The sequence below is a fragment of the Aspergillus ambiguus genome (assembly GCF_047715705.1).
Source record: "Aspergillus ambiguus strain CBS 117.58 unplaced genomic scaffold BDV59scaffold_6, whole genome shotgun sequence".
NCBI lineage: Eukaryota > Fungi > Ascomycota > Eurotiomycetes > Eurotiales > Aspergillaceae > Aspergillus > Aspergillus ambiguus.
Genome location: NW_027395519.1, coordinates 784668 through 801058, shown reverse-complemented (window position 1 = coordinate 801058; position 16391 = coordinate 784668). Strand labels below are relative to the sequence as shown.

At 52.6% G+C, this 16391-nt stretch overlaps 7 protein-coding genes across 7 annotated transcripts; 5 read left to right on the top strand and 2 right to left on the bottom strand.

The window, feature by feature from the left end:
- Positions 1–39: 39 nt before the first annotated feature.
- On the top strand, positions 40–1918 carry BDV59DRAFT_173278 (uncharacterized protein). Its single transcript, XM_073688867.1, has 2 exons — positions 40–739; positions 805–1918. The coding sequence occupies exons 1-2, from the start codon at positions 295–297 to the stop codon at positions 1230–1232; spliced, it is 873 nt and encodes a 290-aa protein (XP_073550618.1). The 5' UTR covers positions 40–294; the 3' UTR covers positions 1233–1918.
- A 664-nt stretch (positions 1919–2582) lies between these two features.
- On the bottom strand, positions 2583–3656 carry BDV59DRAFT_173277 (uncharacterized protein). The gene has a single exon (XM_073688866.1). It carries the CDS (start codon positions 3635–3637, stop codon positions 3080–3082), a length of 558 nt encoding a protein of 185 aa, XP_073550617.1. The 5' UTR covers positions 3638–3656; the 3' UTR covers positions 2583–3079.
- Positions 3657–6309: 2653 nt separating this feature from the next.
- On the top strand, positions 6310–10177 carry BDV59DRAFT_173274 (putative cell wall proline rich protein). The gene has a single exon (XM_073688865.1). The coding sequence runs from the start codon at positions 6947–6949 to the stop codon at positions 9692–9694; it is 2748 nt and encodes a 915-aa protein (XP_073550616.1). The 5' UTR covers positions 6310–6946; the 3' UTR covers positions 9695–10177.
- Positions 10178–10344: 167 nt separating this feature from the next.
- Positions 10345–11779, top strand: BDV59DRAFT_173273 (25S rRNA (uracil2843-N3)-methyltransferase). The gene has a single exon (XM_073688864.1). It carries the CDS (start codon positions 10405–10407, stop codon positions 11725–11727), a length of 1323 nt encoding a protein of 440 aa, XP_073550615.1. The 5' UTR covers positions 10345–10404; the 3' UTR covers positions 11728–11779.
- phb1 (prohibitin subunit PHB1) lies at positions 11780–13004 on the bottom strand. Its single transcript, XM_073688863.1, has 2 exons — positions 12641–13004; positions 11780–12576 (listed from the first exon to the last, which is right to left on the bottom strand). The coding sequence occupies exons 1-2, from the start codon at positions 12962–12964 to the stop codon at positions 12058–12060; spliced, it is 843 nt and encodes a 280-aa protein (XP_073550614.1). The 5' UTR covers positions 12965–13004; the 3' UTR covers positions 11780–12057.
- A 136-nt stretch (positions 13005–13140) lies between these two features.
- On the top strand, positions 13141–14105 carry BDV59DRAFT_173269 (ubiquinol--cytochrome-c reductase subunit 8). The gene is made up of 4 exons (XM_073688862.1): positions 13141–13258; positions 13434–13459; positions 13664–13841; positions 13936–14105. The coding sequence occupies exons 1-4, from the start codon at positions 13227–13229 to the stop codon at positions 13988–13990; spliced, it is 291 nt and encodes a 96-aa protein (XP_073550613.1). The 5' UTR covers positions 13141–13226; the 3' UTR covers positions 13991–14105.
- Positions 14106–14691: 586 nt separating this feature from the next.
- On the top strand, positions 14692–16143 carry BDV59DRAFT_191724 (spermidine synthase; the record flags this gene model as incomplete). Its single annotated transcript, XM_073691940.1, has 4 exons — positions 14692–14722; positions 14893–15073; positions 15228–15613; positions 15866–16143. The coding sequence occupies 4 exons, from the start codon at positions 14692–14694 to the stop codon at positions 16141–16143; spliced, it is 876 nt and encodes a 291-aa protein (XP_073550612.1).
- Between the last annotated feature and the right edge of the window lie 248 nt (positions 16144–16391).

The window sequence follows — 16391 nt, the reverse complement described above, 5'->3', positions numbered from 1 at the left end:
CTCTTCTTGCTCGGCTCTCGCTTCCCCGGCTACGGACCAGCTGAGGTGCCACCCAATGCCTGGTCTACATATGAACATTCCTTTCTCGACTGTGAGTACAGCATTTGGGGAGGTTCTTTTCGCCGCTGTCGTGCTATCTGATGGTTCTGTCGTCTGAAAGCATTCTCTCCCCGATCGAACGACTCATATATCCAACCCCCCCCACTCGGAAAGCTGGGGTACTCCGATCATCCACTTAAATCTCATCGACAGAACGGCAAACACGCCCCCAGCGATATCAGCGAGCACGCCATCATGGAATCTTCTGATTTGACCTCCCCTTACGCCAAAAATGTTGAGCATCCTCCGCCCACCCATCGATCTCCATCTCCCCATTCGTCTCAGAATGCACACAGACGCATGTCGCCGTTCGCTGCACAGAATCGATCCTTTGCGGCGCCTGACCCAAGTCAGCCACAGCCCGTCAACGAAGTTACCCCCATTGTGAGCAACTCCGACACATCGAGGCGTCGCTATAACTCCACGGACGGCCTGCAGAACCGAAATTCAGAGGCTGGAAATGGTCGCGTCAAGGGTTCTTCCACGCAGCCAGGCCCTGGATCGGGGGACGAGAGGAATCCCAATACACGGTCAGACCCGGATGAGCCGCGTGCATCCTGGTACAGTCGAATAGCCGATCGCTATGGCAGTCTAGAATTAGAGAATAAGGGCAGTGTTGCCCGTGACCATCTCGCCCTGGGTTAGTGTCTTTGTTTCCTTTTTGCGGTCCGTTCTTTGGCTAATTATCTCACCCCCACGCGACAGAACGAACATTCTTAGCATGGCTGAGAACTTCTCTTGCGTTCGCCTCCCTCGGAATCGCTATTACCCAGTTATTCCGTCTGTCATCGTCGGCAAGCAGCCCGACAGCTGCAGGTTCCGACATCTCAACTCAAGCATTTCCTCCTCTCCTCTCATCCGGATTCTATGATACATCAAATGTCAAAGCCTCCGTCTCTTCAGAACGACTCCGAAGCATAGGAAAACCGCTCGGGACGACCTTTATCGGAGTGGCTATACTGATACTGGTGGTCGGGTTCCATCGCTATTTCGAAAGTCAGTACTGGATCATTCGGGGCAAATTCCCGGCCAGTCGGGGCAGCGTAGCGCTGATCGCATTCGTCGCCGCTGGCCTAATTATAGCCTCGTTAGTTGTTATTTTAGCTATCTCTCCCAGTGCAGTTGAAGGGTAGGCCAATTCGAAGATATATGGGGAAAAAAAGTTAATGATGTGATATTCCACACGTATGTATATGACTTATGCCAGCGCGTGACATTGCCGTCTAGTGGACTTGGATCCATACTTTGTATTCCATATCCTTTGGGGCAGATCCCTTATGCCCGTGAGGTTTTAAAGCTCCGGCTTCGGTTTCAACTTTTGAGGTGTTCCGGGCTGTCTGTATTGATCAGTGAACAAAAGGCATGGAAAGAGCTGCTTATTTAGTTGTATCAGCTACCAGCAGAAGGAGGTAGGCTATGTGAAGCTAAGATGCAGAGTTGGCTACTTGACAAAATGACTTATTGTAGCCAATCCGCTGGCTACTCATCTACTGCCCTACGGTGCCTACCTCATTCTCACCTTAGGTTGGGCTTTCCTATCGTTCTAAGCTACCCAAGAATAATGCTGGTTAAGCAAGCTCCATACGGAACGCTACAGGCTGATTAACAGATTGGCCTATGCATAGGGTTGGTTCATTAGTTTAGTCCGAACCTCTTTTCATTCCAACTCCTCGAGTTGTTCACCGCTAAGCTCCCTTCTAATACATCTCAGTTGACCTGTACTTGTAATCACTATTTCTCTGTTTATCGTTTCTGCAACATCATTTATCGCCTCATTCTATTCAAGATACTTTCGCTCCTGAAAAAATCCGTCTCCCGGTATTTCGGTTTCGGCTCTATCTATTATATGATGATGACTGGCTATTGGCCCTACAGACCGCCAGGTCCATTCGAGTCCCTGGAGCAAAATAGAGAAATATGAAGAGCTGGTTTATGATCTGTTTTCCTCTGGAAAGTATCCGCCGTGGCGACCTAGCAGCTGGGACCGCCATACAGAGATGCTAGACAAGTGAATACCCTGATTTGAAGGTGCACATATTAAGACCAGCGTTGGTAGTTTGAGGCTGGAGTGTTGAGAGAGGATAACAGACTTTCAGTGCACTTGTAGAGTACGCTCTTCAACAAATATTTATAACCAGAGAGGCAGATGTTATAACTATATCAGGTAACTATCAAACCCAATGCACTGGCTTTTGCGGCACATGCCATAAGCCTCCCATTTAAGGGAGAAACACTGTCGTGCCACTTAGGGGTGTTGACGGGAGCGGGCTCAACCACCGGTGGCAGAAACTCGAGGAATAATGTGTGAACGATATTTTCCGCCACCAGAACTATCCATTTTTGTGAAGCCTAGTTCCTCCAATCGGACGTGTCCGTTATTGGTCCAAGAGGACCGGGCTTGGAATGGTCGAAGTATAGGATCATCGTATGAAAGCAACCAACCAACTCCTCCGAGGCCAACTATGCAAACCGTCTTCGCTTCGCAATTCTACAGAAGATTATGAACAATTACAATCCACAATGACCAGGTACCAGAAGGCTAAAAGACCCGATTCGGACTGCTCGTTTACATGCTGGCGCACTGCAGAACTTCTCATGCGCAGGTCTCGGAGTTCAGCGAATGCACTATGTGGGCAACCAGATGCCATTGGTGCCGACGTTACTACAATGCGGTCTTGGAGCCGAGAAAATGGCACTAAGGACCCGCTTGTGCTTGGTGCCGGACATCGGGCAAGTGAGGGTCCTGGTTAGACTTGTACGCAGTATGCGGCACTACATACCAATGTGTGCATGACAGACGGTCAAAGATAGGGGCAGACAAGCTGACCGTGTACTCGGGAGCGGAAAATCCCTTCAAACGCAGTGCTACCTCCGAGTGCGCAGGTGGAGAATAGGAGGGACGAGCCTATGTTTGTGGACTTGCCTTGCAGAAAATCCTTCATTCCATCAATGGCTCAATGCAATGAAAAAAATTCTTCCATCACTTGCTCCTTGCAGATACCGTTGGTTTTCCCTTGGTCGTCGGACCATAAGCCTCATCAGATGTTGTCGCAAAACAGCGCCTCCGTGAACCGTGGACACCTATGACATATGCAGTGAAAGCGCCGAGCAGACTGACATCATGACAAGAAAAACGATCGGATATGGCCGCTCCGCAAGGGGTTGAAAGTTGGGCACACCGGCAGGGTCCATCTAAACTACCAATTCTTAGGGCGTACGCCGTAGAAAGGAAGAAAATTTCCACAGCCGAAGTCCGGGTGGATCGATCGATTTCCAGCGCGGCGGGTTCCATGGGAGAAGAAGGATTTTCTGGAACGCAAGAGAAGGATTCCCGTTGTGAACCATGGGTCGGAAGATTCGCCCTGGGGAGATGGAAATCAATTCCACAGGGGCGGGAGATACACAGCCTGGTGGGACGTGAAATAGTGTTGTCCCGTAAATATGCATATTCCCAGGGTTTCGGTATTCGAGGACCGAACGGACTTGAACGGTGGCGGCGCAGTGGTTTGCCATGGGTGACGGAGACACGCCCTTGCATTGACCCAGGCTTATTGTATTGTAATTCTGCAAGGTGGTCGGTCGGTGGGCAGTACGCAAAGTCTCATCTCTCACCGGAAACGTTATTTTCTCCGATCTAATTTGATTGTCTTGCGTCGCTGCACAACAAAGTGTGGTGTCCACATCAATGCATGTCGTTGACTTGGAATTGTAAAGAAGTATGCAACTGCAGATGTCATCATCAGAGTCATCAATTGAGTCCTCCACCTAATATAGTGCACATACATATGATATTGATCCCTGATTAGACGAAGCAGGGTGGTAATAAGCCACTGCTCCCATAGCCCCTTGACGATGATCGCCTTTATTTGTATTCTTTGACCGTGTACTAGTGAATTCATACCATGAAAATGTGGATCTCGTTTATTCTAAGCAATGGTTTATTTTGGCTGCCGAAGCGAGGGGTATGATTCGGCGGGGGAAACACCCTATGGAATACAAATGGCCAAAAGGAGGGTTGATTGGATCATGCAGCTTATCGTACAGGATGTATGCCAGATCAATTCATGTCAGACAGCAAGCCTGCGGCTGATATCAGATGGTAGCCGGAACCAATTATAGATGGGTTGAGGCCTGGCCGTGGCGTGCGTTTATGGATAGCCGAAACGACAACCACATGGGTCGTTTCGGGAGAATCTGCTGGATTGGATGGAAGATAAGGCTCCCCGGGCCGTTTATGGGTGATACTAGGTTAGGCCAGCTGGGCTGCCAGCTGGCAGTCAATTAGGTTCAAGCTGAACAGACTATTTGAACCAAGACCATGCTAAAGTGTAGAATTAAATCTACGAAAGTTTCCCACCAAGAATGCAGCGGCTCGCCATGTGATCGATGCATGGGGCCCATGTTTATGTACTCTGGAGTACGATGGCGGTACGTCCAGATGCTTTGGCTGTACGGCGGAAACTCTGACGAAGACGAGCCATGGGGAGGATTGACAAGAGGCCCAGCTGAAGCCGGTCCGTGCCACTCTACGGCCCCGGCCAAATTAGACTGGCGATCTTCCCAGAGAACAGGGGACGCTTGAGGCGGGTGAAAAAGAGATCAGGACGGGTGTTGAGTGTTCGAGATAGATGACTGAGACCTCTTCGCTGGAGCACCCTCCCGCGCCAGCGTTCCTAAAATGGAACATGGGCAGGAAGGACAGGAAGTCGGGGGATGCGAGTTCGTCCGAGTTGCGTTAGAGCGTCAAAGGATTGAAACACATGGACATGGACAATTCTAGGATTCGTTTGGCGGGACCAATAAGGAGGGGCGCTGGTCACCCCAGTTGGCGTTTGACAAGGGGGGAAGTATTGGGTAACTACGGAGTACTCCGTATTAGCACAGCCTCTTCCAGACTGAAAAGGAGTCGATCTATTTGGGACCAACACGGCATGGATCTGACCAAGAACAAAGAAATACTTTCTTCCGTAATTCTTGGTGATGACATCCGAACAGAAGAATCCCAACAATGGGTTCTATTATTATCTCTGAATCCGGACGGGACGGTGTTTCAGTCTCCCAGTCCCCTGGTCAGGACATGTCAAGCGGGTTGGCAACTTGGCAGGGATCACTGGATGGCGTTCATTAAACTAACCCCAACACAGTTAGCCCAGCGGGACTGCCCCGAGTCAAGCGAGATTTCGATATCCCCACCGGGTCCGCTGATTGGTGGGTGGGCTCAGGAACGGAGTCTTTGGGTTGATGGATGCCTGGGAGCGCATTCTTTTCTCCGGAACCACTTGCAGCTGCAGTAATAATCCTGCGAAAATCATGCTCCATTCTAATATCAAAATACATAATCAAATTACTATTGTGGTGTATGCACAGCCGGAAGTCAGGCTCCAGGGGGCTTATGATTGCCGCTGTAGAGATGTTCAGTTGATTTCTCATAGGCATCCGTGCTTGCATCATCAGACGAAACTGAGAACGATCGACGTCCAAATACCGCGCATTGTTGACAACTGTTAGTTATTTCGTCCTCGAACTTCATGGTCGTCTCTAGTGTTCCGGCTCCAATCCTCACCGCTATCCTGCTTTTAACCCTTCTCCGTTTGGTTTCCTCGATCCAGGGGTGGATCTCGTATTGTAGGTGGCAACTCAGCATTCATGACGTCTTACATTCGTTCCAGTGAGAGGAACAATGAGATTGACGATTGAAGAGCTTCCCTCCCGTTGGGTAGAGACACCTTTCCGAGAGTCTAGATTTATCCCGAACGGCACCTTGTCCCCGATCAATTCCCCAAACGCCCAATGGACCGCAGACAATGGAATTAGCAAACGGAATGAGACGCATCCATCCGGTGAGAGTCAGGGATGATTTTCTGCTCTTCGTAGGCATCGGACTACCTGACGTATCCCTGAGAACCCACTGGGAACACGGAGAATGGGGAACTCTTCAACCGATTGACAAAGATCATAGACGAACTCCATCCGAATCCATAACTCCATATCAACTCACCCACTGTTGTTATTATTCTTCCAACCCCATCCTGCTCCGGCGGCCAATCGGTTCGCGCGTAATAATACATCCGTATTGGCCGGTACGGGGACGGCCCCTCTGTGGCGCCAGCCAATCATTGCGCAACCGCTCTCCACTCCGCCTGCAAGTCAACCTTTCTGACTAACTGCGCTAAGGACCATTTGGGGATGGCTCGTAACTTTCCGGCTTTAGCTTAATACTCACTCATCTCCTCTCCTCTGTCTCTTCTCCCCTTCGACTTCATTTTCCCTTCTTCCCCCAGGTTGATCCTCTTGACTTCCCTCCTCTTCCTCCTCCTCCCCTCTCCCTTTCTCTCTCTCCTCCTTCTCTTCTTTCGTCTACCTTTTTTCTGACACTCTTTTCTCTTCGCCGTTCTTTTTGAACCCTTCCGACTACTCCGTGGCCTTCCTCTGGCCGTCCGCTCCTTACCCGTACCGTTGCTTTCGTCCCGATAAACAATCGCCAGGCCCCATATTTATACGATCTATTCGACCTTTTTTTCGCCTGAAGGTCACTTCCGGTTGTCCAATACTCTTCTTCCGGTACCACTCAACAAGCATTTCTTCTTTGTTGCGTCCGCTTCTATCCTTCCAATCCGAGGATCCTCAGCGCACCCCTCTGCCGGCTTGGTGGACTGCGGCTTGGAAAATCGATGAGTTTGTTGCGGATCTGAAGACCTCCAGACAAAGTTGGGCTTTCCGTTTGTCGTAGGAAAGCCACATTGGTCTGGAGGTCTCCGCGCGTCCGGATCACATCAACTGTGAAACATCTCTGCCACAGCGTTGGTTGGGTCATCTGGAGTTTTGAGGTTGGTGACATTCGCCGATCATGGCTTCAATTTCGCTACCCCCACAACCTCAAACCACTTCAACGTTCTCTCACTTTCTGGATACGGCACCTCAGCCTCTACCGGCACACGGCCGTAGCTTGACCATGTCTTCACCACTACCTAACCCTCCTTTCGTCTTTCCGGCACGAGACCCAGATACCACCGCGCAGACTCCCGAGCCCAAAGCCAGGAGTGCCGCACCTCTTCCTGCTTTCTCCTTCAACCCGGGCGCCTCCAACACCTCTCAACCCTCCATCCCAACTCCTCCAGTGAATCGACCGGGCGGGCACCGTCGACGATGCAGTGAATTCATCGGTAATGACCGCTTAGTCACTCCTGGGGACGTGGAAACGAATAAGGATAATAACGAGACCTCTGAACCTGCTCCTGGGCCCGCTCCCCCTACCCTCCCGCCACCAGGACCTGGTTTCAGTGCGGGTGGTCCTGGGAGACGCCGTCATGCTCACCGTCGCTCGGCGGCCATTTCCAGTGTTGACTTGACCGCGATTTCCAATGCCTTAGACCTCAAGCCTTCCGGGAATTCGCCCAGCACACCCACCGACACGAACCAGAATCAACATCGAGTTGACAGTATTAGGCGCCCCGTATCATATTCAGCAATCAGCTTAGGTCGACCGACACCACCTGCATCTCCCAGGATCGCTATCAATGGGGAAACCCTTCATCCACCGCAACCGGAAAGTCCAATCAGCCCACTCTCGGTCGAACATACCCTATCCGAGGCCACATCGAAGGATTCCGAGAGTACAGCGACTATACGACCAGAAACAAACACTAGAAATAGTGACGAATCTGGTCCTTCCGCCAGGCCCCAGCAGCATGTGGAGCAGAACGAGAGTTCCAAGCCTCGTCCCAGAACTGCGGATGCATCGTTGATGCTGAGCGTAAACGCCAACAGCGGATCTGACGATATGTCTCGAGTAAAACGGCCACTATCCGCGACAGGACATTCTCGCTTTCGCAAGAGCCTTTCCTCGGGTGTCCTCGATGCTGCGCTTCGGAAGCATAATATGGGCGACAACTCGTGGGCAGACCCTCGACATTCGTCCTCGGATGATGGTGACTCGGACGCGTCCTTCGATGAGCATGGATACCCAGGGTCTGGTTCGAAGAAACGGTCCAAGGCTAAGAAGCGTCAAAAGAAGGTACGATCATGGGCTGGTGCAATCTTAACTCGTGGTAAAAGCAAAAGCAAACGGCAACCAAAGAAAGGCGTTTCTGATTCCAAACCGGAAGAAGTTCCTGCCCCTGTTATAACACGGACGAATTCGGACCTTGGCTCTGGGTTGGATGTTGATTTCGACGATGATAATATCGTCGTAATCCGAACCCCAACCAACCCGAATGCCCCAAGATCGTTTGACGCCGCAGATGACGAACCCCATCCAAGCTTGGAGAACTCCTGGAAGCCCAGAAGCTTCTATGAACAGGATACGCAGCAGAATGATACGCTTAGCCCAATTATCGATCTGGATGCAGCCTTGGGCCCTTTCAACACACCAGATATGGGCTCCCGCAATGTGGCCGAGAGTGGTTTCTCAGCAGCAACCAGGCGCATGTACAGCGGTGGGCGGCGAGGTGAATTCATTGGACCGGAGATGCGGTATCATCGGCGTGCAGAAAGCGCCCCTGCTTTGCCCCCGTTCGACCGCAGTTTCCTGGCCAGTAGTCGACTCTCTAGCAATTTGGCTCTGGAGAATCCTGATGTTTTCTACGAAGAAGAAGAGGATGCTTTCTTGGCAGCTACGAGTGAATCTGACAAGGACGGCAATGGTCAGGCGTCGACTGCGGCAGTCTCCACTTCAGCAGAGGAACCCGACAAACAGTCATTGCACAGCAAAGAGAGCTCCGATACATTGACGCATCGCGCATCTGTTCAGACCACTGACTCTCACACCGGTCTTGGGATTGGGGACAATGAGCCATCGAGCCCATCGAACCCCGCCAATGTTGATTCCAAAACAGAAGAATCTCGGAAAATCGAGGACAGGTGCGCCGCTGAAGAGTTGCAAAATGCTCAGAACCCTTTCTCTAGCCACCCAGGGGGCGCTATTGATCCCACGGAGCGCCATCAGGATTGGCATCACAAGATTCCAAAAATTCCGATACCGCCTAGTCCTGATATCTCGCCGCGATTCACGCCAGCTGACCAGCGGCCGGCTACCTCGCCTCTGGAATTGACGCCCAACATACCGCAGTTCTCCCTCCATGGGAGTAGTTCCCTTTCAAACTCTTCGTTTCCTTCGCCGGATTTCACTCTATCCTCTGATGCGCCTCGTTCGGTTACCACACCATCCACCGATCGTAATTTCTCCAATCCTTCTTATAACCAGTTAATGGATTTCCCTCACGCGTCTGTCGAAGATGTGCCTTCTCTGACGAGCAGCGCATCAACAATGACGAATACTCTGAACCGATTCTCGGCGAACTTCTTCCAGCGTCCTCGGCTCTCTACTGATCGCTCGGCTTCCTTCTCTGCTGCTGTACATCGACGCTCTAGCCAACCCAACAGCTCCAAACGCTCCAGTCTGGCCAGTCTTTCCAAGCTTGTAGCCGGACCTCCCTCAGAACGGAGCAAGCTGAGCCACGAAGAGAAGCCCCCAAGCGACGACCCTGAGAAGGCGAGGAAGAAAGGCCGCCGAATCAGCCGTCTCATGCACTTTTGGAGAACCAAAGACAAGGATCGGTTGACTGGAGATGTTGTTCGGGAAGAACATCCATCATGAGTCGACCAGGAGTCGCAGCACGAGACCCCTTTGTACATAGCCAATTCGTTCACGATCTGCTCGCCACGGTCTTTGGAAGATCTCCTACTTTTACATCGCATTTAACCTGTTCTTTTCTCTGTTGGGATAACTGACGAATCTCTTTCTTGATATGTGCTTACAAGCGTAAGAGTATGAAACTCTTTTGTCATTGTTCTTGTCTCTCGTTAATGTCCAGTCGCGCTTTATGGACTGTCTTCGGATTTTTTTTTTTCCTTCTCTTCCGTCGCTCTGAGCCAGTTTTCTTTTTCATACCTTAATTGTCTGGGATTATGGCGACCAGTGCCACCTTCTGTTCACGGGATATTTATGTGCGATTGTCGTTCACTCAGACGAAATGTCAGGCCTAGGCATACTCTACTCTCCTTGAAAATATATCAGGACTGGGAACTTTCCCCGGTAGGGCTACACGTTTCGTGATAAGTAAATCATGTAAGCAGTTACACACCTGCGGCAACCGACATCACAATTTCCTAGAGCATGTAGAAGCGTTGAAGTTGGTTTTCATATACCCTGATAGATAGCCCTATCCTTCACGGAAGGCGGTGACGCTCCAGCGGAATGGCGGGCTTCGGAGAACCTCAACACTAGCAAAGATATATTCCTGCAGTGCCAATCTTACTCTATAGAGTAACAGACCACTCTATAGAATAAGAAAACCCCAAGACGCAATGGGAGCACCTAGGAATAACCCAAGAAGAACCACCAAAGACCACAATGCGCGCGACGCCAAAAGAGACAAGAAGAAATCCGCGCAGACATCATCTCGCCGGCAGCCCAGCAGCAGCAACACACCTGAGGAGCCCGACAGCGAGATCGACCTCTCAGCAACCATCCCACTGACCCTGCAGCAACTCCTCCTGAATGTCTTCAAAACAGGCTTATTGTCCACAGACGGCGACGGCTGGCGACAGGAGCATAGCCCCGACAGCCACGTTGCAACCCATCCCCCATTGGATATCAAGTCTCTCATCCAGACCATCAAGTCCCACCTGTACAACCGCGACTTCGACTCGGCCTTCACCGACGCCAGCGACGATCTCCTCTGTGCGTATGCGCTGCGGTGGAGCGCCGCGCGCGCCCTCGGTTACGCCGGCGTCTTTAAAGCCGTCATGCAGGCCGTCCCGAGCGCAGACTCGTCTCCCCAGCATATCGCCTGCATCGGAGGCGGCGCCGGCGCCGAAATCGTCGCCCTGGCTGCCGTCTGGAGGGATGCGATGGACGAGGCGAGGCTATCTGCTCGCCTCGCCGATGTTTCCCTACAGGAGGAGACGGGGGCAGATGCCGCCGCCGACGCTACCCCCACGTCGGCGGCTACAGCAGGCCCCTCTACGGTTACCGTCACGGCGGTTGACATCGCTGACTGGTCGCGTGTTGTGGACCGTCTGGCGTTTGCGATCCGGTCTGCCGATGTGCAGGCGTCTAAGACGCATCCTGCGCCGCTGTATCGTCGCACCTCTCAAGAATTGGGAGGAGGAGCGGGAGGGGGCGATGATGAAGGCGACTTCAGCGTGCGGTTCCGCCGCGCCGACGTGCTGTCTGTCTCTGATGAGGAACTGAAGAGTGTGCTGCGGGTTGAGGGCGCGGCCACGGCGATGGTGACGCTCATGTTCACGCTGAACGAGCTCTTCTCTACGTCGATGGCAAAAGCTACGGGCTTCCTGCTGCGCATGACGGACCTCCTCGAGGCTGGGACGTTGCTGTTGGTTGTGGACAGTCCCGGGAGTTATTCGACGTTGAAGCTTGGGAAGGGCAAGGTGCAGGGTGAGGGCGAGACGACGGAGTCTGCGGTGCAGGAGCGGAAGTACCCGATGAAGTTCTTGCTGGATCATTCGCTTCTTTCGGTTGCAAGCGGGAAGTGGGAGAAGGTGCTCTCGCAGGACTCGCGGTGGTGGAGGCGCGAGGCGGCCCGGTTGCGGTATGATGTTGGGGAGGGGGCTGGGTTAGAGGATATGCGGTTCCAGGTGCATATTTACCGTCGGATTGACGGGTGAGGTGGGGGTTTGTTTTGCATTTGATTGACGGATTGATGATATGATACCACGATGGTCAGTTCATGTTTTGGTATTGGTAACTCTGTATGTAGAGCGGAATGGATATGCTATTGCTACAAGTGGATAAACGTTGAAGTGAAAAGCAAAAGGACCCAGGGACACAAAAAGTGAAGAAAGAAAACAAGCCATACGACATCAGTTCGCCAGGAGATCATGCATGCTCAAGATCCATCCAGTGAAACGGAAACACGGGGGAGAGATAAAAGAGTACAGACGAAGGGGAGATCGGAGATTATGATAATGGAACGTTATGTAGTCGAAGGTCACCGTCTAGCTCCTTAGACCCAGCAGGAGGCTGGTGTTCTTGCCGCCCTCCTTGCCATCGTTACCTGGGAGGTAGGTGACGTTGGGGTTGGAGGCAAGCGTGTGGGCGATCTCCTTGGTGGCATCGATCCGACGGATCTCAATCAGGCCGCTTCCGGCCTTAGCGACCGCTTTGCTGATGATATCGGCACTCTCGGCTTCTCCCTCGGCGCGGATGACGTTGGCCTGGCGCTCCTGCTCGGCGCGTTCGACGATGAACCGAGCACGCTCGGCATCCTGTTGGGCGATCTGCTTCTGTTCGACGGCGCGGGTGAACTCCTTGCCGAAGGTCATGTGGGTGATGGAGACATCCTCCAAGGCGATATTGAACTGTGAGGCACGCTTCATGAGGTCGGTCCGGATGCGGTTGGAGACAGCTTCACGCTGCGTGATGAGCTCGGCGGCGTCGAACTGGGCGACGATAGCTTTGAGGACTTCGTTTCCGATAGAGGGGAGCACACGTTCATCGTAGTCAGTACCGTAGGACTACAAGCGGAGTTAGTTATGGCCGGCAAGAAAGAGGGACAAAAAGGAGGCATATCGGACATACCTGATAGATGGCCGGCAGCTTCGGGACGTCAGGACGATGCAGGACTCGCAGCGTCAGGCTGACCATCTGCAAGTCCTTACTTCCGGTAGTGGTGGAGATATTGCGAGGCTTGGTGCGGACATCGTAAATGATGGCCCTTTGCAGCCAGGGGACGAGGAAATGGGTGCCCTCGTTGACCACTTTGTCTTGCACACCGGACAGACGGTCGAAGATGACCGCGCGGGTACCACCACGCACATCGTAGATGGAGGAGTTGAAGAGGTAGACACCGCCGGCCACGGGGATGGCGAGCCGGTAGAGGTTGTAGAGACCGTTGGCCGCCATGGTAGAGATGGAGATGGGGTGAAAGATGGGGGGAGGATACGAGGATCGATCGAGGCAGGTTGGGGTGATGTGATGTCGGGCTTTTTGCAGGCGGTACCCGAAAGGGCCTAGCGCGGAGAGAGCACCAGGGCCAATCAGCGACGGCCCGTTTTGGCCCGAAGCAACTTCATTCCGCAACCTCCAACTTCTTCCCTCTCCCTCTCTCCCCAACTCCCTCTCGCTCTTCCTTCTCCACGTCCTCCTCGCCTCGCTATCATTCACCATGGGTGGCTCTCTGGATCCTAAGAACGGCGTGTAAGTTTGCTGTCTGCCTTTCGCCGTTGTTTTATGGCATCCCCGTCCCTCCGTGATCCGCTAGGGTGTGATCACCTGGCGTTGTGTACCTGGGGATGGGCACGGATATCATTGCATCTTATCTCAAATTGACACGGCAAATGGATTCAATTGCTAACGAGTCGTTCGCGTATAGTTTCATGGGTGGCTGGGGTGAACTCGGTAGGTCCCACGATACCACGATCTCCGGACATCTTCCCCTAGACCGCTGGTGACATATCACCGATTGAATCAATTCGAGCCTGGGATCCCCGTTGATCGCTGGGCCCGCAATTGACGCTCGCGAATATCATCCTGGCGTTCAATCGAAATACCATTGCCCCGTTACCCCGTTCTAGAACTGACCGTGCCCGCGACGGGATATAGGCTGCCCTACCCCCCAGCGCATTGCGACCTACTCCATGTCCCCTAACCGCCAGCGTCCCCTTGCCGGTGCCTTCAACGCTGCCATCTTCAACACCTTCCGCCGTTTCAGACACCAGGTGCTCTACGTCGTCCCCCCCTTCCTCATCGCCTACTCTGCCATGAACTGGGCCGTTGAGAGGTACGTTTGGTGGTCCCGTTATTTTGCATTCTGTCCATACGTCTGAGCGTAGAAGAACGTGCATTTTGGATTTCATCGGCTAACGTGTGGCTAGAAACGAGTACCTTAACTCCAAGCCCGGCCGTCTTGCCGAGGGTGGTGAAGAGTAAATTGAAATCGGTCAATGATATCCAACGGGTGGCTGCCGATGCAGTAGTGAAGGAAAACGCTGTGTGATTGCATTGTACAGTAACTAGAAGCAATCGAAGTTGTTTCGAGTATCCATATCTTTGTTTCAGTGTAGGAGTAACCTAGCCCTCTTATGTAGGTCAAGATAGCTAGCTCCAGAGGGACCTGCGAATTAAGCGATGTATATATACACGTACATGACCAGAAGCGAAGTATCTACCTCCCTAGGTATACAGTACGCAGTATGGTTCTCTGGATGCGGCGGAGCCTGGCGGTAGTCGCGCCGTTTTGGGTAAAAATCGGGAGAAAAAGTTGGATCTCGTAATTTTGCAGCGTCAAGATACCTGCAAATGGAGGGACCTGCAGCAACTTACATCTCCACTGCAAGAATGAAATTATCATTCAATTGACAATCGGGTTCTCTTTGCTTCTCTCAGCTGAGACTCCACGCGACAGAACAAAGTGCAACTGGGTATACGAGGCCTAAGGAAAAATACCACTCCAGCGAAACCAATACTGAATGTTACCACGACGGTGGTATTCCCCCCACACCGCATCCTTCTTCTTCTCTTCTTCCGCTCAATTCTTCTTCCCTCGTCCATCTCCTCGTCTCCCTCGTTGGCCTCATCTTTCTTCTCTTCCTCCTCGTCCTCCTCGTCGCCTCTTCCATCCCTCCGTCACCATGTCCGAGATCACTCACCCCACTATCAAGGGTTCGTGTTTCCCCTCCATCCTTCACCATCATCCTCGCTTCTACCCCGCCGCACCTGGACGATTCAATCCGTGGTGAAATCTCTCCCTGATAGACTCAATTCCTCGAGTCTGGATCACCTCTCACAATCCCCTGCAATCACCGTCTCAATCCCTTCTGACCACCTCCTAGATGGCTGGTTCTCCGAGCAGTCCGAGATGTGGCCTGGCCAGGCTATGAACCTCAAGGTCAACCAGATCCTTCACCACGAGAAGTCCAAGTATCAGGATGTCCTCGTCTTCGAGAGCAGCGACTATGGCACCGTTCTCGTCCTCGACAACGTCATCCAGTGCACCGAGCGCGATGAGTTCTCGTATGTATCTCTTCTATATTTTCTTTTATCCTATTTTTTTTCTTTTCCTTACCCCTCCTGCCCCACCTCTCTCCGCCTGCATGTCCAATGCCCAAGATACCACCAGAATCACGATCCAGCTCGAATGACCTCCGCTAATATTAATCCCCTCCAGCTACCAGGAGATGATCACCCACCTGGCCATGAACGCTCACCCCAACCCCAAGAAGGTCCTGGTCATCGGTGGTGGTGACGGCGGTGTCCTCCGCGAGGTCGTCAAGCACGATTGCGTCGAGGAGGCCATCCTCTGCGACATCGACGAGGCCGTCATCCGCGTCTCCAAGAAATACCTCCCCGGCATGAGCGTCGGCTTCCAGCACCCCAAGGTCAAGACCCACATCGGCGACGGCTTCGAGTTCCTCAAGAACCGCCAGAACGAATTCGACGTCATCATCACCGACAGCTCTGACCCCGAGGGTCCCGCCGAGAGTCTCTTCCAGAAGCCCTACTTCGAGCTCCTCCGCGATGCTCTCCGTGACGGCGGTGTGATCACCACACAAGGTTGTTCGTCGCCTTTCCTTTTCCCCTCTGCCTGTTCTCTTCTTCTCCCCCTCTCTCTGTCTCTGTCTCTGTCTCTTGTTTCATTTCTTTTCTGTGTCTCCCGTTCTGCTGTCTTCCCCACCCCAATCCCTCCCTCCATCCGTCTGACTGGTTACCGTTGCAAAACTTGAAACTAACCGATCTTACGTCCCAAACCACGCGACCCCCGCCACGGGTCCGGTTTGGGTTTCGTCGTCGTTCTCTCGCGTACAGCCGAAAACCAATGGCTGCACCTCTCCCTGATCACCGATCTCAAGAAGGCCTGCAAGGAGGTCTTCCCCGTTGCCGAATACGCCTACACCACCATCCCCACCTACCCCTCCGGCCAGATCGGCTTCATGGTCTGCTGCAAGGACGCCTCCCGCAACGTCCGCGAGCCCGTCCGTTCCTGGTCCCGTGAGGAGGAGGAGCGTCTCTGCCGCTACTACAACCAGGATATCCACCGCGCCAGCTTCATCCTGCCCAACTTTGCTCGCAAGGCTCTGAACTAAGCAGTGAGGAAGATAAAAGGAGGCTTTAGAGATGTGAAAAAGAAAAGTAAAGAGAGAGGTTTGTTCTTTGGGTCTTTTGTCTTCTTTTTTTATCTCTTTCTACCTTGTTGGTAATTATGGTCCTTTGGGTGGCTCCTCGACACCACTTCCTATTCTTTCCTACACTTTTCCCCCATTATGTCTATCTAGAAGCGCCTCTGGTGGTCGATAACCAATCGATGATGATCTGATGATGATGATTGATAATA